General features: G+C 52.2%; 2 protein-coding genes across 8 annotated transcripts in view; one reads left to right on the forward strand and one right to left on the reverse strand.

Moving 5' to 3' along the window:
• NUBP1 (nucleotide binding protein 1) overlaps positions 1-8810 on the forward strand; it is a 22296-nt gene extending 13486 nt beyond the window's left edge. For 2 of the 7 annotated variants that reach the window (XM_008057739.1, XM_008057740.1), the window contains 4 exons: positions 2210-2320; positions 2599-2701; positions 7706-7789; positions 8497-8809. In XM_008057739.1, the coding sequence (XP_008055930.1) occupies positions 2210-2320; positions 2599-2701; positions 7706-7789; positions 8497-8555 (357 nt within the window). In that variant the 3' untranslated portion in view covers positions 8556-8809. Of the gene's footprint in view, positions 1-2209; positions 2327-2598; positions 2706-7705 lie in introns of all 7 variants that reach the window. The other 5 variants (XM_021712176.1, XM_021712175.1, XM_021712174.1 and 2 more) reach the window with 4 other exon arrangements.
• Positions 8686-19829, reverse strand: part of TVP23A (trans-golgi network vesicle protein 23 homolog A) — a gene marked incomplete at its 5' end in the record, with an annotated part of 24336 nt that continues 13192 nt past the window's right edge. The window contains 6 exons of the mRNA XM_021712178.1: positions 8686-8936; positions 9624-9683; positions 10611-10739; positions 11927-12055; positions 12277-12366; positions 13179-13323. Coding sequence (XP_021567853.1) covers positions 9624-9683; positions 10611-10739; positions 11927-12055; positions 12277-12366; positions 13179-13323 — 553 coding nt within the window. The remainder of the gene's footprint in view (positions 8937-9623; positions 9684-10610; positions 10740-11926; positions 12056-12276; positions 12367-13178; positions 13324-19829) is intronic.

Consider the following 19829-nt stretch of genomic DNA (forward strand, 5'->3'; position numbering starts at 1 on the left):
GGAGCCCAGCAGGTCGAGGCTGCGGTGGCCGGGAGCAGTCACTGCACTCCAGTCTGGGCGTCGGAGTGAGACTCCAACTCAAAGAAAAAAGAAAATGTAGCAATGGGGTTTTGCAAAGCATAACATTTGATTTCAGTTAACAAAGAATACAATTACATGGAACTTATGGCTAGGGAGTTTTGTAACAGTCAGCAGGAAATGGTCAGCACAACCTGCCTAAAGAGGACAAAGCTGGGGGTCTGTGGTCATGGGAACGCTACTGTCACACGTAGGTATTGAGGAGTGATTTTAGGTCAGGCAGGCAACTAAGATGGAAGCTTTAAACAAAATGCAGTAAGCTGGTTGATACTATTATTTTGCTAGCAGTTTGATTTCATTAACTGATTTAGCTCATTTCACTGTGAACCGTCGACCTCAGGGGCTGAGGAACCAAGGGCTTGCTCTCCTCGGTTACATTGACTCCTCTTCATGATGGCTCCTCCACTCCTAGGACAGCTCGGTGAAGGGTGCTTGCTTGTGCCAGCCAGAATCAGGACAACCCAAGCTCCCCTCAATCCAGCACTTGCTTGAGTGCCGCCTACATGCAGGCACCAGGCAGGAGGTGAGGTACCAGGGCAGTACAACGGTCTGGGCCTCCCTGGTGGCCCCTGCAGCTCACTGAGGAGCACAGTGCTGGATGTATAAGGTGACAGCCAGCCCTGTGACACTGACAAACACAGCGTAGAGAGGTGTGATGGATTCGGGTCACTCTGAGGAGTCTTGGGGGCCCATGGAGGAGCAGGACACCTCTTGAGCACTGGAGGGTGGAGAGAAAATAGATTTGTCCTTAGGAATGTTTTCTGTTGCATATTCAAAAAATGGTTGGAGCCAGCCTTAGACCCACACGTTATGAGGGGGTCCCTGAGACAAGACCAGAAAGAAGTCTAGCTAGAATGTGCCGCTCTGGTGGGAGGTGGATAGTGTTGGGGGGGGGGTGCATATGAGAACTCTAATTGCCACTGCGTGTTACTGTGAACCGAAGAGTCCTTTAAACACCACCAACAAAAATCTGGTTGGCATAAAACCAGCTTCTCCAGTGCCACATTTACTGTAAGAAAATATGGAGTCCCTTAGGTTCAGAAGGGGACAGAGCAAGCAGCCCTCCCCCTAGGTGCCCTTTACACAGCTTCTTGGAAAACAAGGCTTCAGGCTGGGACGCCCACTCGTTTGGAGCCCCTTGCACCAGCACTGACATAGGCAGGTGGCCTTGGGGGTTACTTTGGACACAGCAGCAGAACTTTTATTTACAGGGTGCCAAGCAAAGAACCACACAGGTGCCACGAGGTGAGCGGCCGAATTGCAGCAGGTTCCCTTCTCCCCGAGCCCCTGATCTGCACCTAGCCTCAGGGCTGGGAGCCTAGCTTGTCTCAGGAAGAGAGCAGGCAAGGAGCTGCCAGCCTCTTGGGAGTCCTGAGGGGTAAAGCCACAGGTGTGGGATGTTGCCACACGTGACAGTGACAAGCCACAGCAGGACCTGGGCCCATGGATCCACAATAACATTAAATGGGGGAGGAAGGGGTGAGAGGACCTGAGCAGTGTGTGGACATGGTAACCACACCATCTGGTGAGCATTCAAGTCCAGAGCATCCAAGCCAGACAATCTTCCTTGTTTTATTTTAGTCCAGGCAGTTGCATGTGGCCATATCGTCTAGATCAGGGGCAGCAAACTCCCGTAAAGGGTCAGATAATAATACTTGAAGCTCTGTGTACCCCTGGCCGCTCTGCCGTTGTGGAGTGGAGCAACCTCAGATGGTGCCCAGAGGGGTGGGCATGGTACGTTCCAGCAGAGCCCCATTTACAAAACCAGCCAGCTGTCCCGTAGGCCGGACTTCACCAAACCTCATCTGGAAGGTGTGCGCACATTGGCTCGGTGTAGGGTATTCCAGGAAGGTGGGGCATAGAGAAAGCCTTGAAAGGTCACTTTTCTCTAGATCTGTTGCTTGCTGTTTGGCTGTTCGCATTTGTCTTTCCAGAGTTTTATGGGAGACAAGTAGCACCTTGAACAGGGCTCCAGCATTCACAGGCACTGATAAGTGTTCATTGCATGGGGGGCCCTAAGACCTTGTGACCGCAAATCTACCACAGCACAGCTGCTCTGGGCCACACAGTTGCATCATCCCTCCTCCCTGTGCTTTGTCTTTGGAATAACTGGTCTTTCTCGCCTTGATAGGAGGTGTCGCTCCAGGATGTCCGGAAAGAAATCAACTTCTGCCACAAGGTGAAACTGCCCATCATCGGGGTAGTAGAGAACATGAGTGGCTTCATTTGTCCCAAGTGTAAGGTGAGAGTGTGTAGTGGCCTGTGTCCAGCCAAGACACCTGCTTTGGTGGTAGGGAAGAACAGGAAGGGCTCTCCATGGAGAGTGTCTCTGCCTTCCACCATGTCCAGAAGTGAGATTGCAGGTGAAGTCCTTTGTGGTTGCCTGAAGGAAAATGCTTTTGGTGTTGCGTGTTTTACATTCAAAGTAAGCCTTGTTTAAAGAAAGTTTGCTTGAAACATGGTCCATCCTTATGATTGTACAACAAAATCATGTTTCTTCCCTTTTGATTTGCCTCACAGAAAGAATCCCAGATATTCCCTCCGACGACTGGGGGTGCAGAGGTCATGTGCCAGGACCTGAAGGTTCCTCTTCTTGGCAAAGTGCCTCTGGATCCGCGCATAGGTGGGTGACACCCCCATCCCAGAGCAGGGCCCTCACTTCCTGGTCAGCCCCCACAGGCACAACACGGGGCCAGGCACCAGGGAGAGACCATGGGGCATTGGAGCCAGACCCTCTTTCCCTCCAGCCTATGGCCTCAATGCCGTAGAAGCCATGGGAGAGAAGCCAGGAGCCATGCAGGCAAGCAGGCCTTGATGAGGAGGGTGGCAGGCTGCTTGGAAGAATGGGGTGGAAGTTGCTGAGAGGGGTAGCAGCAGGGGATGGGGTGGGCACAGGAAATGGGTACACCGGGGGAGGGGGCAGCTGTAGGGGATGGGCAGGGAGGGAGGAGGGGCTGAGTGAACTCCTCAGGAAGGTGCCCCAGGTTCTGTCCTCAAGAAACCCAGCACAGCCCCATCTCCAGTATGGAGACAGCCTGCGCTGTCAGTGAGCACGAGTCACTGGCCTGCAACTGGTCTATGACAATGCTCTTAAGTACCAGGATCCCAAGAAATACCCACTCTGTGAACAGCCTCCAGGAGCTGAAGGGAAGATAGCTGGTCCATGCCTCTACTCCACACCCACCCCAGGTGTTGGCTTGCTGGGGGAGGGGTCAGGGCCACCTGCACTCTTTAAACAACTCCCCTCTCCATGTTTCCGTCTCCCCAGATGACAGAGTTGAGCCTGTTCACATTTATGTGCTTGTGACAGGGAAGTCGAGCGTCGCGTTTAGGTCTGAGGGCAGAAGCGAGAGAGAAAGTGAAAAGGGAGGTTGGCACCCAGTAGTGGTCAGCCCTACACGGCGCCTGGGAGCTTGGGCTCCATTCAGGGCATGTGAGCCCGTGCGGGACATCTGCATGTCTGAGCAAGTCCAGGAGGAGAGATCCAGGGAATGGCCGTGTGGCTGGAAAGGGGTCTGAAGTGAGGTCTCAGGGCCTGGCATTGGTGTGGAGGGGAAGGGATACACACAGGGGAGAGTGATAGGATCCAACGGCCTAGGATGTCCTGCCACCCAGCATGAGCCACCTGGAAAGGGACTGTCCCTCAAACGTGGCAATTGGTACCACAGTTGACACCGTGAAACAGCAGAGGTGGGTTGAGGGGGGCCAGTCCCTGTGGGTGCTGTGTCAGAGTTGCCAGCAGGCTGGGGAAGCAGACGTCAGGAGAGGGTGGGTTGTGTCTGTCCAGGTGAGCATCGAAGCCACAAGAATGGATGCAATTGCCACAGTGCCCTACAGAGAGGAGGGGCCAGAGGACGGGGAGAGGCTGCCTAGAGGAAATGGGAAAGGGGGTGTGAGGGTTGCTCTGAGGATGTGAAGAGCCCAGAGAACCCCAAGGCCCTGGGCACTGGAGGGTGTGTCCCAAGGTCCTTCTTCCCTTGTTCTCACATCCAAAAGCCCTTTTCTGGTGTATGGTTTCCCCCACAAAATGCAGAACACTCCACCTGCTTTATCAGCCTTTCTTGGTGTTGTGAACCCCCTGCCAAGCAGTTTTTGCATTGCCTGGAAGTGGCACTGAGTTTCCCTCATGCTTGGTGAGAGCAGGAGCCTCCCTCAGAGCCCCCAGAGGCACGTGGGCCAGGTGAGTGAGAGTGGGTGAGGGCAGGCTATGGCGGCCTGGGGCATACACTACCGCCACCGCCAGCCTGCACCTCTGCCTCAGTCCAGGTCTGCCAAGATGGGATTGGTGAGCTAGAGGCTTATCAGGGGCAGGGACTACAAGAGAAAATGAGGAGGGCGTGCCTCAGCCTGGGATGCAAGAGAGAGGGAAGGGCTCGGCCCTCAGGAGTACCTCGGCCCATGGAGCCTCTCGGCCCACAGGAACATCTTAGCCCACTAGAGCATCTTGACCCTCAGGAGCCTCTCAGCCCTCAGGAGTATCTCAGCCCTCAGGAGCATATCTGCCCACTGGAGCATCTCAGCCCGCTGGAGCATCTGAACCCACAGGAGAGTCTTAGCTCTTTGGAGTATCTGAACCCACAGGAAAGTCTTAGCCCAGCCGGGCTCAGTGGCTCAGCCTGTAATCCCGCGCCTTTGGGAGGCTGAGGTGAGTGGATTGCCTGAGCCCGCGGGTTCGAGACCCACCTGGGCAGGCGAGACCTCATCTCTACAATAAATCAAAAAATCAGCCAGGCGTGGTAGCACGCGCCTATAATTCCGGCTACTTGGAAGGCTGAGGCGGAAGGATCGCCGGAGCCTAGCAGGTCGAGGCTGTGGTGGCCGGGAGCGGCCACTGCACTCCAGTCTGGGCGACAGAGTGAGACTCCAACGCAAAAAAAAAAAAAAAGAAAGTCTCAGCCCACTGGAGCACCTTAGCCATTTGGAGCATCTGAACCCACAGGACAGCCTCAGCTCACTGGAGCACCTCTGCCCTCAGGAGCATCTAAATCCATAGGAGAGTCTCAGCCCACTGGGGCATCTCAACCCACTGGAGCACCTCAGCCATTTGGAGCATCTGAACCCACAGGAGAGTCTCAGTTCACTGGAGCATCTCAGCCCTTTGGAGTATCTAAATCTACAGAAGAGTTTCAGCTCACAGGAGCATCTCAGCCCTTAGGAGCATGAGGACCCACAGGAGAGTCTCATTCCAGTGGAGCACCTCAGCCCACTGGAGATGTGAACCCACAAGAGAGTCTCAGCTCACTGGATCACCTCGACCCACTGGAGCATCTGAACCCATAGGAGTATCTCAGTCCACTAGAGCACTTCAGCCCTTTGGAGCATCTGAACCCACAGGAGAGTCTCAGCCTACTGGAGCATCTGAACCCACAGGAGAGTCTCAGCATGTTGGAGCATCTGAACTCACAGGAGGGCCTCAGTCCACTGGAGTATCAGCATACAGAAGTGTCTCGGCCTGCAGTAACTTCTCAGCCCGCTGGAGTATCTCAGCATACAGAAGTGTCTCGGCCTGCAGTAACTTCTCAGCCCGCTGGAGCACCTCAGCTGCTGTACAGCTCTAAGGCAAGTTGGACACAGCACCAGAGCATTGTCAAGCCCAGTCTCCCATCATGGGGGCTGTGTCTCAAGAATGTGCTGTCAGTGGTCAGGGCAGCATGGCCTTGGCACAAATCATGGAGATGGATTCAGCAGTTGCTGCCAGAGGTCTAAGAACTGAGTCCTCAGGGCTACCACAGTTGCCACATTTTTCCATTTTTCAAGAAAAGCTAGCAGTCTTTGTCTTTACCCCAAATCTTCCGATGACTGAACACTGCACCGAGCTCCACTTGTTCACAACACTGCATGCTGACCCCACCAACACCAACACCTCCAGGCCCTGCCAGCCCACAGGCCTGCCACCAGTGTCTGGTAGAGATCTGGAGGTGACCTGATCTCTACCAGCACTGATGCGATCCTGGTGTGGCATTGTTGCCAAGAGCCACCTCCCTGGGTCCCCATCACCTGGCTCCGGCCCTGGCCCTGGCCTTTCCTTTCAGGGTGACTTTTCACAAAGAAACGAGGTTTGCAAGAGTTAACAGCAAAGCAGAGGAGACCCTGATGGCAGCTGCTGAGCTCATTCTGAACTAAGAGGATTAAGTGCCTTCTGGTGGGCATGGTCCTGCATGACAAAAGACATATCCCAGAACCTTGAGAGGAAACCACAGATGACAGGGCCAGAGTGTCAGAAGGGAGGGGTGGTTGACACTGTCATGCTCCCAGAAGGGTTGAAGGTGAGGCTGAGTGGCAGATGCAAGGTCGCTGGGGACCAAGTAGGGGCAAAGCCACCTTCCTAGGAACAGGGAGGGTATTAGGACATGCACTTCAGCCCCCTCTGGCAACGTAGTAACAGTTTCAGATGCCAGCTCCCTGGTGCTGTGGGTCCCAACCCCTCCCTGGACCCACACCGAGGATCACGGGAAGGGCAGAGGGTCAGATCCCTGCCCCTCCACAGCTAGCTGTAGGACTTGGGCAAGTCCTCAGCAGAGCCTTGTCTGCAAAATAGGGATGATGACAATCTGCTCAAGGGAGGCCCTGGGTCAGGGCTGGGCTCCAGTTCACTGTTCTCCTGATGGCGATACCTGATCTCCAGGGAGATTCTGGGAGACTGTTAGGATGGGGAGTCCTCGGGGAGGGAGGCTGGGTGGAAGTCGACAGTAGCCCATGCATGACTATCCCTGATCTGTAGGGGCTCCCCAAGGTCCCAGGCTCCAGGGCCCAAGTGGGTTCCCCCCTCCCACTGCCCTCCCCACAGGCTCTTTCCCCACTCAGTGTCCTTGTCCCCTGGGGCAGTACACTAGGGTAGTCAAGGGAATGATCAGACAAGGCAGACGTTGCCGAGGTCTTCCTGAGGTGGGCAAGTGGCTGTGGGCAGTGCTGCCACTTGGCCTCTTTCTCCAGGGCCCAGGGAGCAGGTGGAGCAAGCTAATGGTGAGCTGGCAGAGCAGATGGGGCAAGGAAACCGAGGATGGCCCCAGCCCCCTGCGTCATGTCCACCTGGTGCTGGATTAGCATGTGGTTCTAGAGAAACCTGTGTGTGCCCAGGAGGGGACTGGAGCTATGGCCACACAGTTGGGAAAGTCCGACAGGCACCAGTGTGGGAGCTAAGAGAGAGAGTTACACATGGACAGAGCAATGGGAAGAACGTGTGTGTGTGCACGCCACATTTAGACGGGTGTCATGCCCTGGACACGCCTGGAGCTCTTGTAACCCTTTCTGGACTTCATGGACAGTTTTCTGTGTGTTTTTTTTTTTTTTCCCGAGTGCATTCGTTCTCTTTTTACTCAAATAGCTAGTTAATTCCTTAAAATTCAGACTCCCAGGCTTATCCAGGAGCTGCCAGATCAGTCCTCTCTGGGGTCCTGGAACCTGCATTTGCCACACACCACCCTGATGATTTAGTTGTATTGAAATCTAGCCAGGGACCTGCAGGAAGGAGGGTCCCAGAGGTGCTGGCCTTCATTCTTTACTTTGTTCTCTATCCTGAGTGAGGAAGCTGCTGCAAGCTGCAGATGTCACCAGCACAGAAAGAGCCCAGGATCTTGTGGCCACTGTGCTCGCATAGATTCAGTTTTCTTTCATGTGTTTCTTTAAGGTAAGAGTTGTGACAAAGGCCAGTCTTTTTTGGTTGATGCCCCGGATTCACCAGCCACATCAGCCTACAGGAGTATAATTCAAAGTGAGTATCTTGGGGTGGAGGGGGTCTCAGTGCACACATCAGTACAGATACCCACGGGGCTGGAAGGAGCATGAAGCAGCCAAGCAGGTGGGTTTTGGGAAGGAGAGTCCTGGACAGATTCAGAAATGGCCCTCCACCAGCCTTGGATGGGAACAGTAGGGTGGTAGGTTCTGCGATGCCCACAGAGGAGACCCTCAGCCCAGGAAGACAGGAGGCCATGAGAAATCTCCTGTGCATCCATGTCAAAAACGAATGTACATAGTGTACAAAACATGGGGTGGGGGGTGATATTTGTGCCATAGGAAATACATCTTAATAAAGCCATAAAAAGTTTGATTAAAAACAAAATCAAGCCACGGTGAGGTGAACTAACACAACCCACATGCAGGCCAGTTCAGCTGACAGGCCTGGATGATGGCAGTGGTGTCAGCAGTGACAGCTGCGCTGCTCAGTGTGCAGTTGGGCTTTGCTTGTCTGAACTGATGGCGTCAAGGGTGAGGAACAGCATCCCTTCGCCACCTGCTGATGGGCCTATGAAACCTCCGCCACTGGTGATGACTGTGTTGGCAGATCAGGGCAGCACAGACAGCCTTTTCTGGTGTGAGGCCGTCAGGGGATTCTGCCTCCACTGCAATGCTGCCCTCGCTGGCACAGGGCAGGGCTGCTGAAGGGCCACCAGCACTCTGTGGCCTCATCTTGTTTTCCAGGAATCCAGGAGTTTTGTAATCTCCATCCGTCAAAAGCAGAGCAGCTTATCAGTTCCTGAAACACGAGAATGCTGAGAGCCCGTGCGGTTACTGAGCCAAGGTGCCCACCAGACACAGCACATCCAGCCCACCCAACCAGCTCGGGGACAGGTGGGGTCATGGACAAAAAGGGACCATAGAGCTATGTGGTTTGTAGCCACTTTCTCAGAGAGACTTTAATCACTGAATATTTGTACACTTTTCTTCAGAACACACATAAAGGGCATTCTTTCCAAGTATGCCATTTAAAAAATAAAAACCCCTCCTCAAACCTTTCCAGCAAGGCCTGTTTCATGTAAAAAACACACAGGTTATGGGCTGTGGGATTCTGCTCTGTGGGAAGCTTGTTGGATTGTAGAAACTCCCACTTGGGCCTTTTCTGCCTCTGAAAGTAAGCAGGCCTGAAAAATAACCACAAGGCGAGTGCAAGGCCTCTCTGCAGACCACCCAGGCCTGTTCCCAACAGCACAGTCAGAGATCTGTTCTTTGGATGGAGAGAACTAACCAGCCGTGGTGGGTTCTAACTTGCTGCCTTTGATGGCTCTAGGGGAGGGAAAGGACCACAGTCACTCGACGAGACAGAATCTGTGGGCTGTGTACACAGCCTGTCTCGTCATCTGAGTCCATACAGCCAGTCATTTCCAGTGTTATATACAAAGTACTCTTAAGGTTTTTGCTATGACATAAAAGAGGCAGACATAAACGTGAATCGTCCTCACTGCTGTGAGCTGCTCACTCTGAAATATGCAGGAACTGAGACTAGCTGAGAAAGAGTAAATTCCTGTTTTCCATCCACTCTGAGCACCCAAGTGGATGATGGGCAAATCCCCTTGTTCTTCCCCTCCCATTCTCTTGTTCCCCTCCCCACTTCCCTGCCTGCACACAGTTGGATCTGCAGGTGTTCTGTATGAGGAGGGTGGGGTCCCCCTAAAGGACATCGAGGCTGCAAAGCCCGGGTAGGCCCGGTACCCACTTTGGGGGCGCCTGGCTAGGCACCTGGCCAGGCACCTGACCACGCAGACCTTGGCCCCCCATGTCCAAGAGCTGTGTTTCCCACAAGCTCCCTGGCCCTTCCAGATGGTGCTCACCTAACGCTGGTGAATCTCCAGCCCCTCCAGGCCAGGCTTCTGAAGGTCACCTGGGCAGGCCTGCAGGGGGAAAGGCAACATGGTTTTCTCTCCTTGCATGTGAATGGGCTGATCTGCTGATTCTAGGCCAGAGAAAACTCATAAGATACAGAAAACCTGCAGAGCTGGCCGTTTGATGTCTTGGCCTACAGTGGCACTGTTCACATCTAGGATTGTTCAGACCATTTCAGGACGAACCTGGTCAGATTTAGGAGACATCTGTTCCTCACTTCTAGAAATATTTAAGTTGAAAAACAATCACTAAAACTAACAGTGGCAGTCACAAAAGGACAGATACGGCTGGGCATGGCGGCTCATACCTATAATCCCAGCACTTTGGGAGGCCGAGGTGAGAGGATTGCATGAGCCCATGGGTTCGAGACCAGTCTGGGTAACTTGGTGAGACCTCATCTCTACAATAAATTTCTTTTTTTAAATTGCCGGGCATGGTGGCGTGTGCCTGTAGTTCCAGCTACTTGGAAGTCTGAGGGGAAGGATCGCCTGAGCCCAGCCAGGTCGATGGGTGACAGAGTGAGGCTCCAACTCAAAAAGAAAAACAACTGTATGACTGCATTTATAGGAGGTTCCTGGAGGAATCAAACCCATAGAGACAGAAAGTTGGATGGCCCCCAGGGCTTGAAGAGGGGTGTGTGGAGTTTATGTTTAATGGGTTCTGAGTTTTAGTTCTACAGGATGAAGGGTGTTCTGGATATGGGTGGTGGTGGCTGCATGACAAGCTCACGGTAGTTAATGCCACAGAAATACACTTTAAAATGGTCACAATGTAAATTTCATGTATCTTTCACCCCAATTTAACAAACAAAACTAATCAATGGCAGCCTGACTGATGTGGAACACATGACCAACTACATGACCAACTGCAGTTGCTGACAGACCGCTTCACTCTGAGCACCCAGATGGTCCAGGAGTTGGGCCTCAGTCACTCACCGTCTGGAACACTGTCTGAGACAGAAAACTGGCCGTGACCTTGCTGATGTCACTCTCACCTCCCATCTTACAAAGGATGTAGCCATACAGGTTGGCAGCTTGGAGAGAAATCCCAGCGATCACAAGAGCCTGCATGCAGACAAAGCCAAGGTCACTTTCCAAAGGACATTTACAGAAATGTTCCTCTCAAACCAAGTAGAAGTGGCTCTGGCCTACGCCTGTAACATTACCAGGCGACCCTTAATGAACACTCAACAGATACCCGTGGACACCTCTAATACCTCTGAGTCAGCAACCCAAGAGGTTGCTACCATCACCTTCCCATTTTACAGGGGTGGGGAGGAGAAGCCGGGGAAATGGAAGCTGCCCAGGCCACTGAGCTGTAGTGGGGTCAAGCCAGGATCCAAACTCCAGAGCCCATACTTCTGATGAAATCACACCATGTTTGCAAATACTGTGTTTTCTCAGTGAATGGACTAGATATTGGCATTGAATTACGACGCCTCTGAAATAAAACATCAGAACTCTGAGGCTAGTTTATTCCTACCTAAAAGGACTCGCTGGCCAGGGTAGGATGTCATAAGCTTTTTAGGAAGCTCCTTTCTCATCAGTATTATTCATAAGAATCCAGTGACCATCAACAGCCACATCTCTACCAGCTGATGATTGGATAAGTAAAACATGGAGTGTTACTCTGCCATAAAAAGAAAGCACTGGCACATGCCACAACACGATGGACCCTGGAAATGTGCTCCGTGAAGGAAGCCATCACAAAGGACCACATGTCACATGATTCCATGTGGACGCCATGTCCAGAACAACCAAGGCTACAGAGACAGATAAGTGGGTGCCTGGGGTTGGAAACAGGGGAGTGGGGGCAATGACTACAGGACATTGTTTCTTTTAGGTGATAAAATTGTCCCAAAGTTGGTTGTGGTGATGGCCACGCAACTGTGGCTACACTAGAAGCCACTGAATTGTGCCCTTTTACAATTTTTATTTTATTGTAGAGACAGGTTCTTGCTCTGTTGCCCAGGCTAGCGTGCAGTGGTGAGTGGGGGGGATCATAGCTTGCTGCAACCTCGATCTCCTGAGCTCAAGCAGTCTTCCTCCCTCAGCTTCTCAAAGTGCTGGGATTATAGGCATGAGCCACGCACCCAGCTTGAACTATAATGTTTTAAATGAATTATTTGGTATGCGAATTATATTTCAAGAAAACTGTTACAGTGACCAGTCCATCAGTAATAAATAATAACACCCACTCATGCCACTGCTGGTATGTCAGAGCAGCGCGGAAGTCAAGGCCCTTGCCTTACCAGCCACTTGAGCTTCAAGGAAAACAAGGTGCTGAAGAAGAACACGATCCAGATCACAGGGCAGATGATGAGGCCCAGCCAGAAGATCCGCGCCTCGGCCTCTGTGGCGGTGATGCTGCTCGGCGAGCCCTGTGGCGAGGACATGGTTCCATTTAGGAAATGTGGAAGTCGTTGCCAGCAAGCATGTACACATGTCACTCATGCGCATGCCCTCTTTCCACGCGTGCTGCACGACCACAGCTGTGGCTTCGTGTGGATGGAGTCAGACGTGCAGGAGCTGAGAAGGCACCCACGGGAACGTCCCACACCCGCCCTCCCAGGCCTGGGTGGCTCAGCTGATGTGGAGGCACCTTCCTGGCTTCAAAGACCCAGTGGCTTTTCCCATCCTCGTCTATCTGGTTCCACCAGCGGAGGCCCACCAGGAGTCTTCCGGTCACATTCTGAGGACAATGGACAAATGACTGTGAGCAGGCCACGGGCCGAGAGGTGCCATCACTGTTTTGATAAATGAAATAAAAGGCACTGGTTCGTGTACCAGGAGCAAGAAGAGGCATTGAACTGCAGTGGTTTCTCAAATCAGTTTTCAAGGATTCTATTTTTAACTAAGCTTACTTTTTTTTTTCGAGTTGGGGTTTCACTCTGTTGCCCAGACTGGAGGGCGATGGCATGATCACAGTTCACTGCAGCCTCTACCTCCTAGGCTCAGGTGATCCTTCCCCCTCATCCTCCCAAGTTCCTGGGACTGCAGGCATGTGCCACTATGCCTGGCTGATCGTTTTGATTTCTGTGGAAACAAAGTCTTGCTATGTTGCCCAGGGTGGTCTCGAATTCCTGGCCTCAAGTGATCCTCCTACCTCAACCTCCCAAAATATACTGGGATTGCAGGCATGAGCCACCACATCCAGCCGAATTAAGCTTACTTTAAAAAGTGGCACTTTAAAGTGACACACATGTAATTTATATTTTTATATTCATATATATTGAACATATATATCATACATAAATTTTACAAAAAATCCAAAGTCATAGGGGTTGTCACCCTCTTAGACACATGTATAATCCTGACAACTGACACCCAGAAGCCCTTTATTAAACACTCAAACGATGCATATTTTCCTCTGCTATCTCAGCATTCTTAAGTGTGTCTGCAGTCTAAACCAAAGTAACTCTTGGGCCCACGAGCATTGGGACTGTCCCCGTCTGGGCACAGCCTCTGTCTCAGGAGTGGTGCCATCCCAGGAGAGGGCCTCACCTTCACAGACCAGAAGTCCAAGGACAAGAGGAGCAGCACGGTGACAAAGCAGCCCACAAAGCTCTTGCTGAACCAGTCGCAGCACACGTAGGTGACGATGGCACTCACTCGGAAAAACAGGTGGAAGAAGGTGGCCAAGGGGTGCCTACAAAAGGAACCCAGGTGGCGCCTTCACTCCAGGAGCATAGGGATGGACAGAGCCCCTCCCTGCTCAAACTCTCCCAGGAGGTGCCCTCGCTCCAGAAGCCCAGGGATGGACACAGCCCCTCCCTGTTCAGACTCTCCCGGGAGGTACCCTCACTCCAACAGCCCAGGGATGTCACGGAACTCCCTCCCCACCCAGACTCTCCTGGTGCTAGTGGATGGGGAGTGGGAGGGAAAGGGCCATCCTCCCAGGTGCATCTCAGGTGCGGCCTGAGACGCATCGCCGTCGGCAGTGCCCAGTCACGATGAGACAGCAGTTGTGCTTCTCACCCTTGAAGAATCCAGTACTTTCCCCCAACTGGACTCCAAATACCACTTGCCCCCTTCGAAAGTCACTTTGAAGCAGAGCGCGACACAGTCACTGCCTTCCCATAGAACAGCGACCATGACCAGTTCCCTAAAGGTCAAGGCTGGGCTTTCCCGCCAGTCACTGAGCACCGGGCTCACGTGCAGCCCACGAGGCCGCCACCTCGTGTCATCAGGGAACACTTGTTCCTGGACAGAGAGAAACGATCGTGACATGTGAGTAGTGAGCCTAACTCATCGCCGTTGCTCAGTGGTGAGTGGCACTTGAATGCTGACACCTAAACCAGGGGAACATGATTTGTGTCACTGTGCCTTTTGGCACAAACCTGCCCAGAAAGCAGCGTGAGCCAAAGGGAACATTCTCGTCCAGTGTCAATTGCTTGTTGCTGTTTTCAAGTCTGAAAGCTAGATGAGCACAAGTTGTTAAACAGGGTCACCACATTGTCTAGAGCAGATAAATGCCTACGGGGTCAGGCAGGCGATGACGGGGGATGACAGCCCAACAGAAAACACTATGGCCTTCTGTTTCGGAGGCATCCTTGTGCTGCTAGAGCACGCAGGTAGAGAGCAGTGCTCAACTGCGAGCAGGAGAGCAAGAGGGAGAGCCCTGCGGTGGGTGGCCACTAGGACGGCACTGAGTGCTGGGAGGAGCAGGGGCAGGGGGAGGGGCCCCGCCTCAGCACAGACCCCTGTGCAGCCCAGACCCAGCACTGCCAAAGCTGAGACTTCTGCAAAAAACCAGAAATCAGCCGGGCTCGGTGGCTCAGCCTGTAATCCCGCGCTTTGGGAGGCTGAGGTGAGTGGATTACCTGAGCCCGCGGGTTCGAGACCCGCCTAGGCAACTTGGTGAGACCTCATCTCTACAATAAATTTTTAAAAATTAGCCGGGCGTGGTAGCGCGCGCCTGTAATTTCAGCTACTCAGAAGGCTGAGGCGGAAAGATCGCCGGAGCCGAACAGGTCGAGGCTGCAGTGGCCGGGAGCGGCCACTGCACTCCAGTCTGGGTGACAGAGTGAGACTCCAACTCCAACTCCAAAAACAAAACAAACCAGAAATCCAGACTCGCCATGGAAAGTTTGATGTTTAAATGATGGCAACTAATTATTATAATAAAATATTGCAAGCTGTGTTTCTCACCTGTCTGCGAGCAAGCTGTCCATTGTAACCTCAGGATTAGAGCTGCAAGACGCTGTAGAATTCACATGAGAGGCTGGATGGGTTGACCCAAGAGGCCCGTAGAGCTGCAGGGGAAGAGCCTGCCTGACCTCCCCAAGGAGAAACAGGGTCAGAGTGAGCAAACTCTGGGCGCCTTACAGTCATCCCCATGGGAACGTTCACCGAGACTCAGAAGCAGAAGGCACAGCGACTCTGCATGGCAAAATACTACCACTCGCCAGGACGGTTCTCATGGGTGCCTTTCATATTCTGGGCTCTCCTGAGGGCCCGGATGAAAACCAGCCCAGTATTTAAGAATCAGGGTCATGTAGAACTCCAAAACTTCCTGGAATGTTCCGGAAGATAAGACTTTCGGGAGTCTCTTATATCGTTTCTGCGTTAAGCCTTATTATTTTTCAGCTATCTGAATCTCGTGTTGCTTTTGCCTCTAAAGGTAAATGAATGCTCTTTCAGTGACAAAGTTCTTTAGGGTGCAGACATGTGTAAGGTATTTTTATATCCACAGCGGCACCTGGCATCTAAGATTCCCGGCAAGTATATTTGTTGTGTTAAACCTTGTAATGGAATCAGTCAGAATCACTGAAAACATCTGTCCTCTTTGTAGAGATGTAAAAACAATACAGATCTTAAAAGAGGTCTGAGCATGAGTCAAGCGTACACTGATCGGAGTGAACGTGGAAGTGAATGCATTCAAATAAATCCCCTGCCTGTTCACTCTTTTCTTTTTGGTTGTGGTTTTTCTAAAATAAAATGCAGAAAAAATTCCAGTTGCTGGAAGTTACCCTTTAGCTGTGTCCTGATTAATTAACTGTAGGTGTTATTGTTTTTCAAACAAGCCCAAAGCAAATAGAATAGCTTGCCTATTGCATTTTTTTTTTTAAAGATAGAGTCTTGCTTTGTTGCCCAGGCTGTGTGCAGCGGCACACTCATGGCTTACTACAGCCTTGAACTCCTGGCTTCAAGCGATCCTCCTGCCTCAGTCTCCTGAATAGCTGGGACTAGGCCTGCACCACCATGCCCAGATAATTTTAAAAAAATTTTTGGTAGAGACAAGGTCTCACTATGTTGCCCAGGCTCATCTTGAACTCCTAGCCTCAAGCGATCCTCCCACCTCAGCCTCCCAAATTCACCACGCCCAGCCAATTGCATGAGAAGATGTTGCTTTTGTCCTGTTGTATGCAGGACGCTCTCTCAGCACATTCCAGTTCTCATTTACATCTGGAGTTTGCCCAGTTCATGCCTCCAGCTCTTACTGTGTGGGCTCACAGTTTTCTGGTTTTGCAGGCCATGGCCTGAGCCCAGTCCACTCTTCCTGCCGTGGGTACTCTCCTCCTGTCACCTCAGCAGTGCGGGGCACACACACTGTCAATCATCTCACTTCTCAGTGCCACTGCTTTCCAGCTCCACCCTCTCTTGCCCCCCAGGGACCCACCTGGGAGGCTGCCCCTTGAGAGGCAAACAGCCAGCAGTCACGGCCACCAGCCATGGCTTGGGCACTAGACCACCAGTCTTGGCTCCCACCTCTGAGTAGCCCTGTGGCCTTCCCTAAGCCACAAAACCCTGTGATGCCTGAGTCTCCTCTTCTGCAGAATGGGCATGCCAACAGGACCCACTTCCTGAGACACAGATGGTCAGTGAGGGTGGGCCAGAGTGATAGAGGCACATGCCATGTGGATGGCGGATGACACCGTTGCCATCTCTGGCCCTCAGCATGACCTGTCTCCACTGCCCTGACCAACTCTCTCCTGAGGGGCCTCCTTTTCTTTTTTTGAGTTGGAGTCTCACTCTGTCGCCCAGACTGGAGTGCAGTGGCCGCTCCCGGCCACTGCAGCCTCGACCTGCTGGGCTCCAGCGATCCTTCCGCCTCAGCCTTCCAAGTAGCTGGAACTACAGGCGCGCGCTACCACACCCGGCTAGTTTTTTTTTTATTTATTGTAGAGATGAGGTCTCGCCAAGTTGCCCAGGCGGGCCTCGAACCCACAGGCTCAGGCAATCCACTCACCTCAGCCTCCCAAAGGCACGGGATTACAGGCTGAGCCACCGAGCCCGGCTGGGGCCTCCTTTTCATCCTTGTGGGGATCCCCCAGGGTTCACCTTGGATGGGGGGGTGTTCTCCATGCATGTCCAACACCACAACAACCACCCCCAGGTAGAAGCCTGTTTCCCAAGGAGAGGAGAGAAACTTACACGATGCCAAAGGGGGAGATGAAATGACATGGAGTGTTGTCAAGGCGAAAGTGTCCTCACGGGCTTTGCTTCAGCTTTCCTGTATATCTGTGTATATCCATTTTTATGGCTCTGGGCCCCCATTTATATGGCTCTATTGTCCCCATACCACCCCGCCCCCCCGGAAGCACACTAGGTTGCCATCCTGGAAAGTGCATGCAAGTCACAGTCTCCAGCTGTGCACAGGACACACAGGTTCAGATTTTGGGGTGGGGGGAGGGGGAGACCTGAATGCAAATTTTACATAGGAAAAAGCACAGCTCTACACCACGCTCAGCAAACTATAGCCCAAGGGCGAAGTCCAGCCCACCACCTGTTTTTATAAATAAAACTGTATTAGAGCACAACCACATCCACTCATTCACTAGGCTGCAAAGCCAAAAATATTTATCCAGAGCATGCGCCCTGCTCCAGACTAGCAAGAAACTTGGTCATGAAATCAAGCTCCATCCATTCAAAACAAATCTAAGTGGAGCAAACTGCCCCCACCTGCTCCCATAGCCCCCAGAAATCTTCCAAAAGCTTGGCTGAGGATGGTGACTCATGCCTACAATCTCAGCTCTTTGGGAGGCCAAGATGAAAGGATCGCTTGAGGCCAGACGTTCAAAAGCAGCCTGGGAAACATAGTGAGACCGTCTCTACAAAAATAAAAAATTTAGCAGGGTGTGGTGGCGTGCACCCATAGTCCCAGCTGAGGCTTAAGTGGGAGGATTCCTTAAGCCCGGAAGGCTGCAGTGAGCTAGGATCACACCACCGCACCCCAGGCTGGGTGACAGAGATCCTGTCTTTAAAAAAAAAAAGCTGTGGCAGTTGCTGTCTGACTAGCAGAACCAAGGGATGGTGTCAGAAGTTGGAACAGTGTCATCTCTGGGAGCCAGTGAGGCGGGGAGGGACTGAGAGGGGCCTGAGGGAGCCGTCCAGGCCCTGGGATGCGCTGGATCTTGATCTCACGTGCACATGTGTGTCAGAATTCACTGAACTATGCTTATAATTAGAACATTTTACCCTACATATGCTACACCTCAATTAAAAAAAAAATCCTAGGCCAGGTGCAGTGAGTCAAGTCTGTAATCCCAGCACTTTGGGAGGCTGAGGCAAGAGGATTGCTTGAGCCCATGGGTTTGAGACCAGCCTGGGCAACTTAGCAAGACCTTGTCTTTACAATAAATAAAAAAATTAGCCGGGCATGGTGATGCATGCCTGTAGTTCCAGATACTTGGAAGACTGATGCAGAAGAATCACTTGAGCCCAGCAGGTCGAGGCTGCGGTGGCCATGAGCGTGCCACTGCACTCCAGCCTGGGCGACAGAGACTCTGACTCAGCAACAACAAAAAATCCTGCTCAGTGCCACTGACCAAAGACAAACCTTTGCAAGTCATTCCAAGAATGTCACATGTGATGCAGTCCAGCAATCACATTCCTCAGCACCTACCCAGGTGAGACGAAGACTCAGGTCCACACAAAAAGCAACACACGAATGTTTCTAGCAGCTTTCTTTTTTTTGAGTTCTCACTCTGTCGCCCAGACTGGAGTGCGGTGGCCGCTGCGGTGGCCGGGAGCAGCCACAGCAGCCTCGACCTGCTGGGCTCCAGCGATCCTTCCGCCTCAGCCTTCCAAGTAGCTGGAACTACAGGCACGCGCTACCACGCCCGGCTAGTTTTTGATTTATTGTAGAGATGAGGTCTTGCCAAGTTGCCCAGGCAGGTCTCGAACCCGTGGGCTCAGGCAATTCACTCACCTCAGCCTCCCAAGGCACGGGATTACAGGCTGAGCCACCGAGCCCGGCTTCTAGCAGCTTTATTCATAATTGCCAAACCCAGAAGCAATGGAGATGTCCTTCGTAGGGAAATGCACAAACCTGGTGCATCCAGACACCAGACTGATACTCCCAAGAGCCCAAGAGGCGTGGAGGGGCCTTAGGCGCATACTGCGAAGTGAAAAAGCCAGTCTGGAGGCTGCATACCGGATGCTTCCAGCTATGGGGCATGCTGGAAAAGGCAAAACTATGGAGACAGTTGAAGAATTATTGTTGCCCAGGGCCTGGGGTGGAGAAGAACAGATGGGGGGAGCACAGGAGACATGTTATTTATTTATTTATTTTTTGAGTCAGGGTCTCACTCTGTCACTTAGGCTAGAATGCAGTGACATGATCCCAGCTCACTGCAACCTCTACCTCCTTGGCTCAGGCAATCCTTCTTATCCTTCCATCTCAGCCTCCGAAGTAGCTGGGACTATAGGTGCATGCCACCATGCCTGGCTAATTTTTTTACTTTTTGTAGAGACAAAGTCTAGTCTCTAACTCCTGGGCTCAAGCGATCCTCCTGTCTTGGCCTCCCAAAGTGCTGAGAATACTAGTGTAAGCCACCATGCCCAGCCACTCTGCTTTTTTAAGGCCATCTCCAATTTGAACTTCTCATCCAACATCATATTTTAATTATCTATCCTCTTTCAGACACTGGAAAGCTTTCTGTTCCTCTTGATGGCAAAGGCCAGGAAGGCATTATCTTGTCTCCTTGCTTTGCTTTGCTGCTAAGAAACAAAGCATCTGAGATGATGCCTAGTATTTGTTTCAAAATAATTTGGGGTGGGGAGTGGCTGGGGGTGATGATGACCTGGCTGGCATGTGTTTTGTCACGGTAGGGGCTGAGCAAGGGGAACCACCAGGCTCATTGTTCTCTGTACTTTTAGGACGATTTGAACTAAGAGGAGAAAAAGAGATAAATGGTCAGAAATAGCCTG

Source organism: Carlito syrichta, unplaced genomic scaffold, assembly GCF_000164805.1.
Source record: "Carlito syrichta isolate Samal-C Ts95f unplaced genomic scaffold, Tarsius_syrichta-2.0.1 Scaffold303114, whole genome shotgun sequence".
Lineage (NCBI taxonomy): Eukaryota > Metazoa > Chordata > Mammalia > Primates > Tarsiidae > Carlito > Carlito syrichta.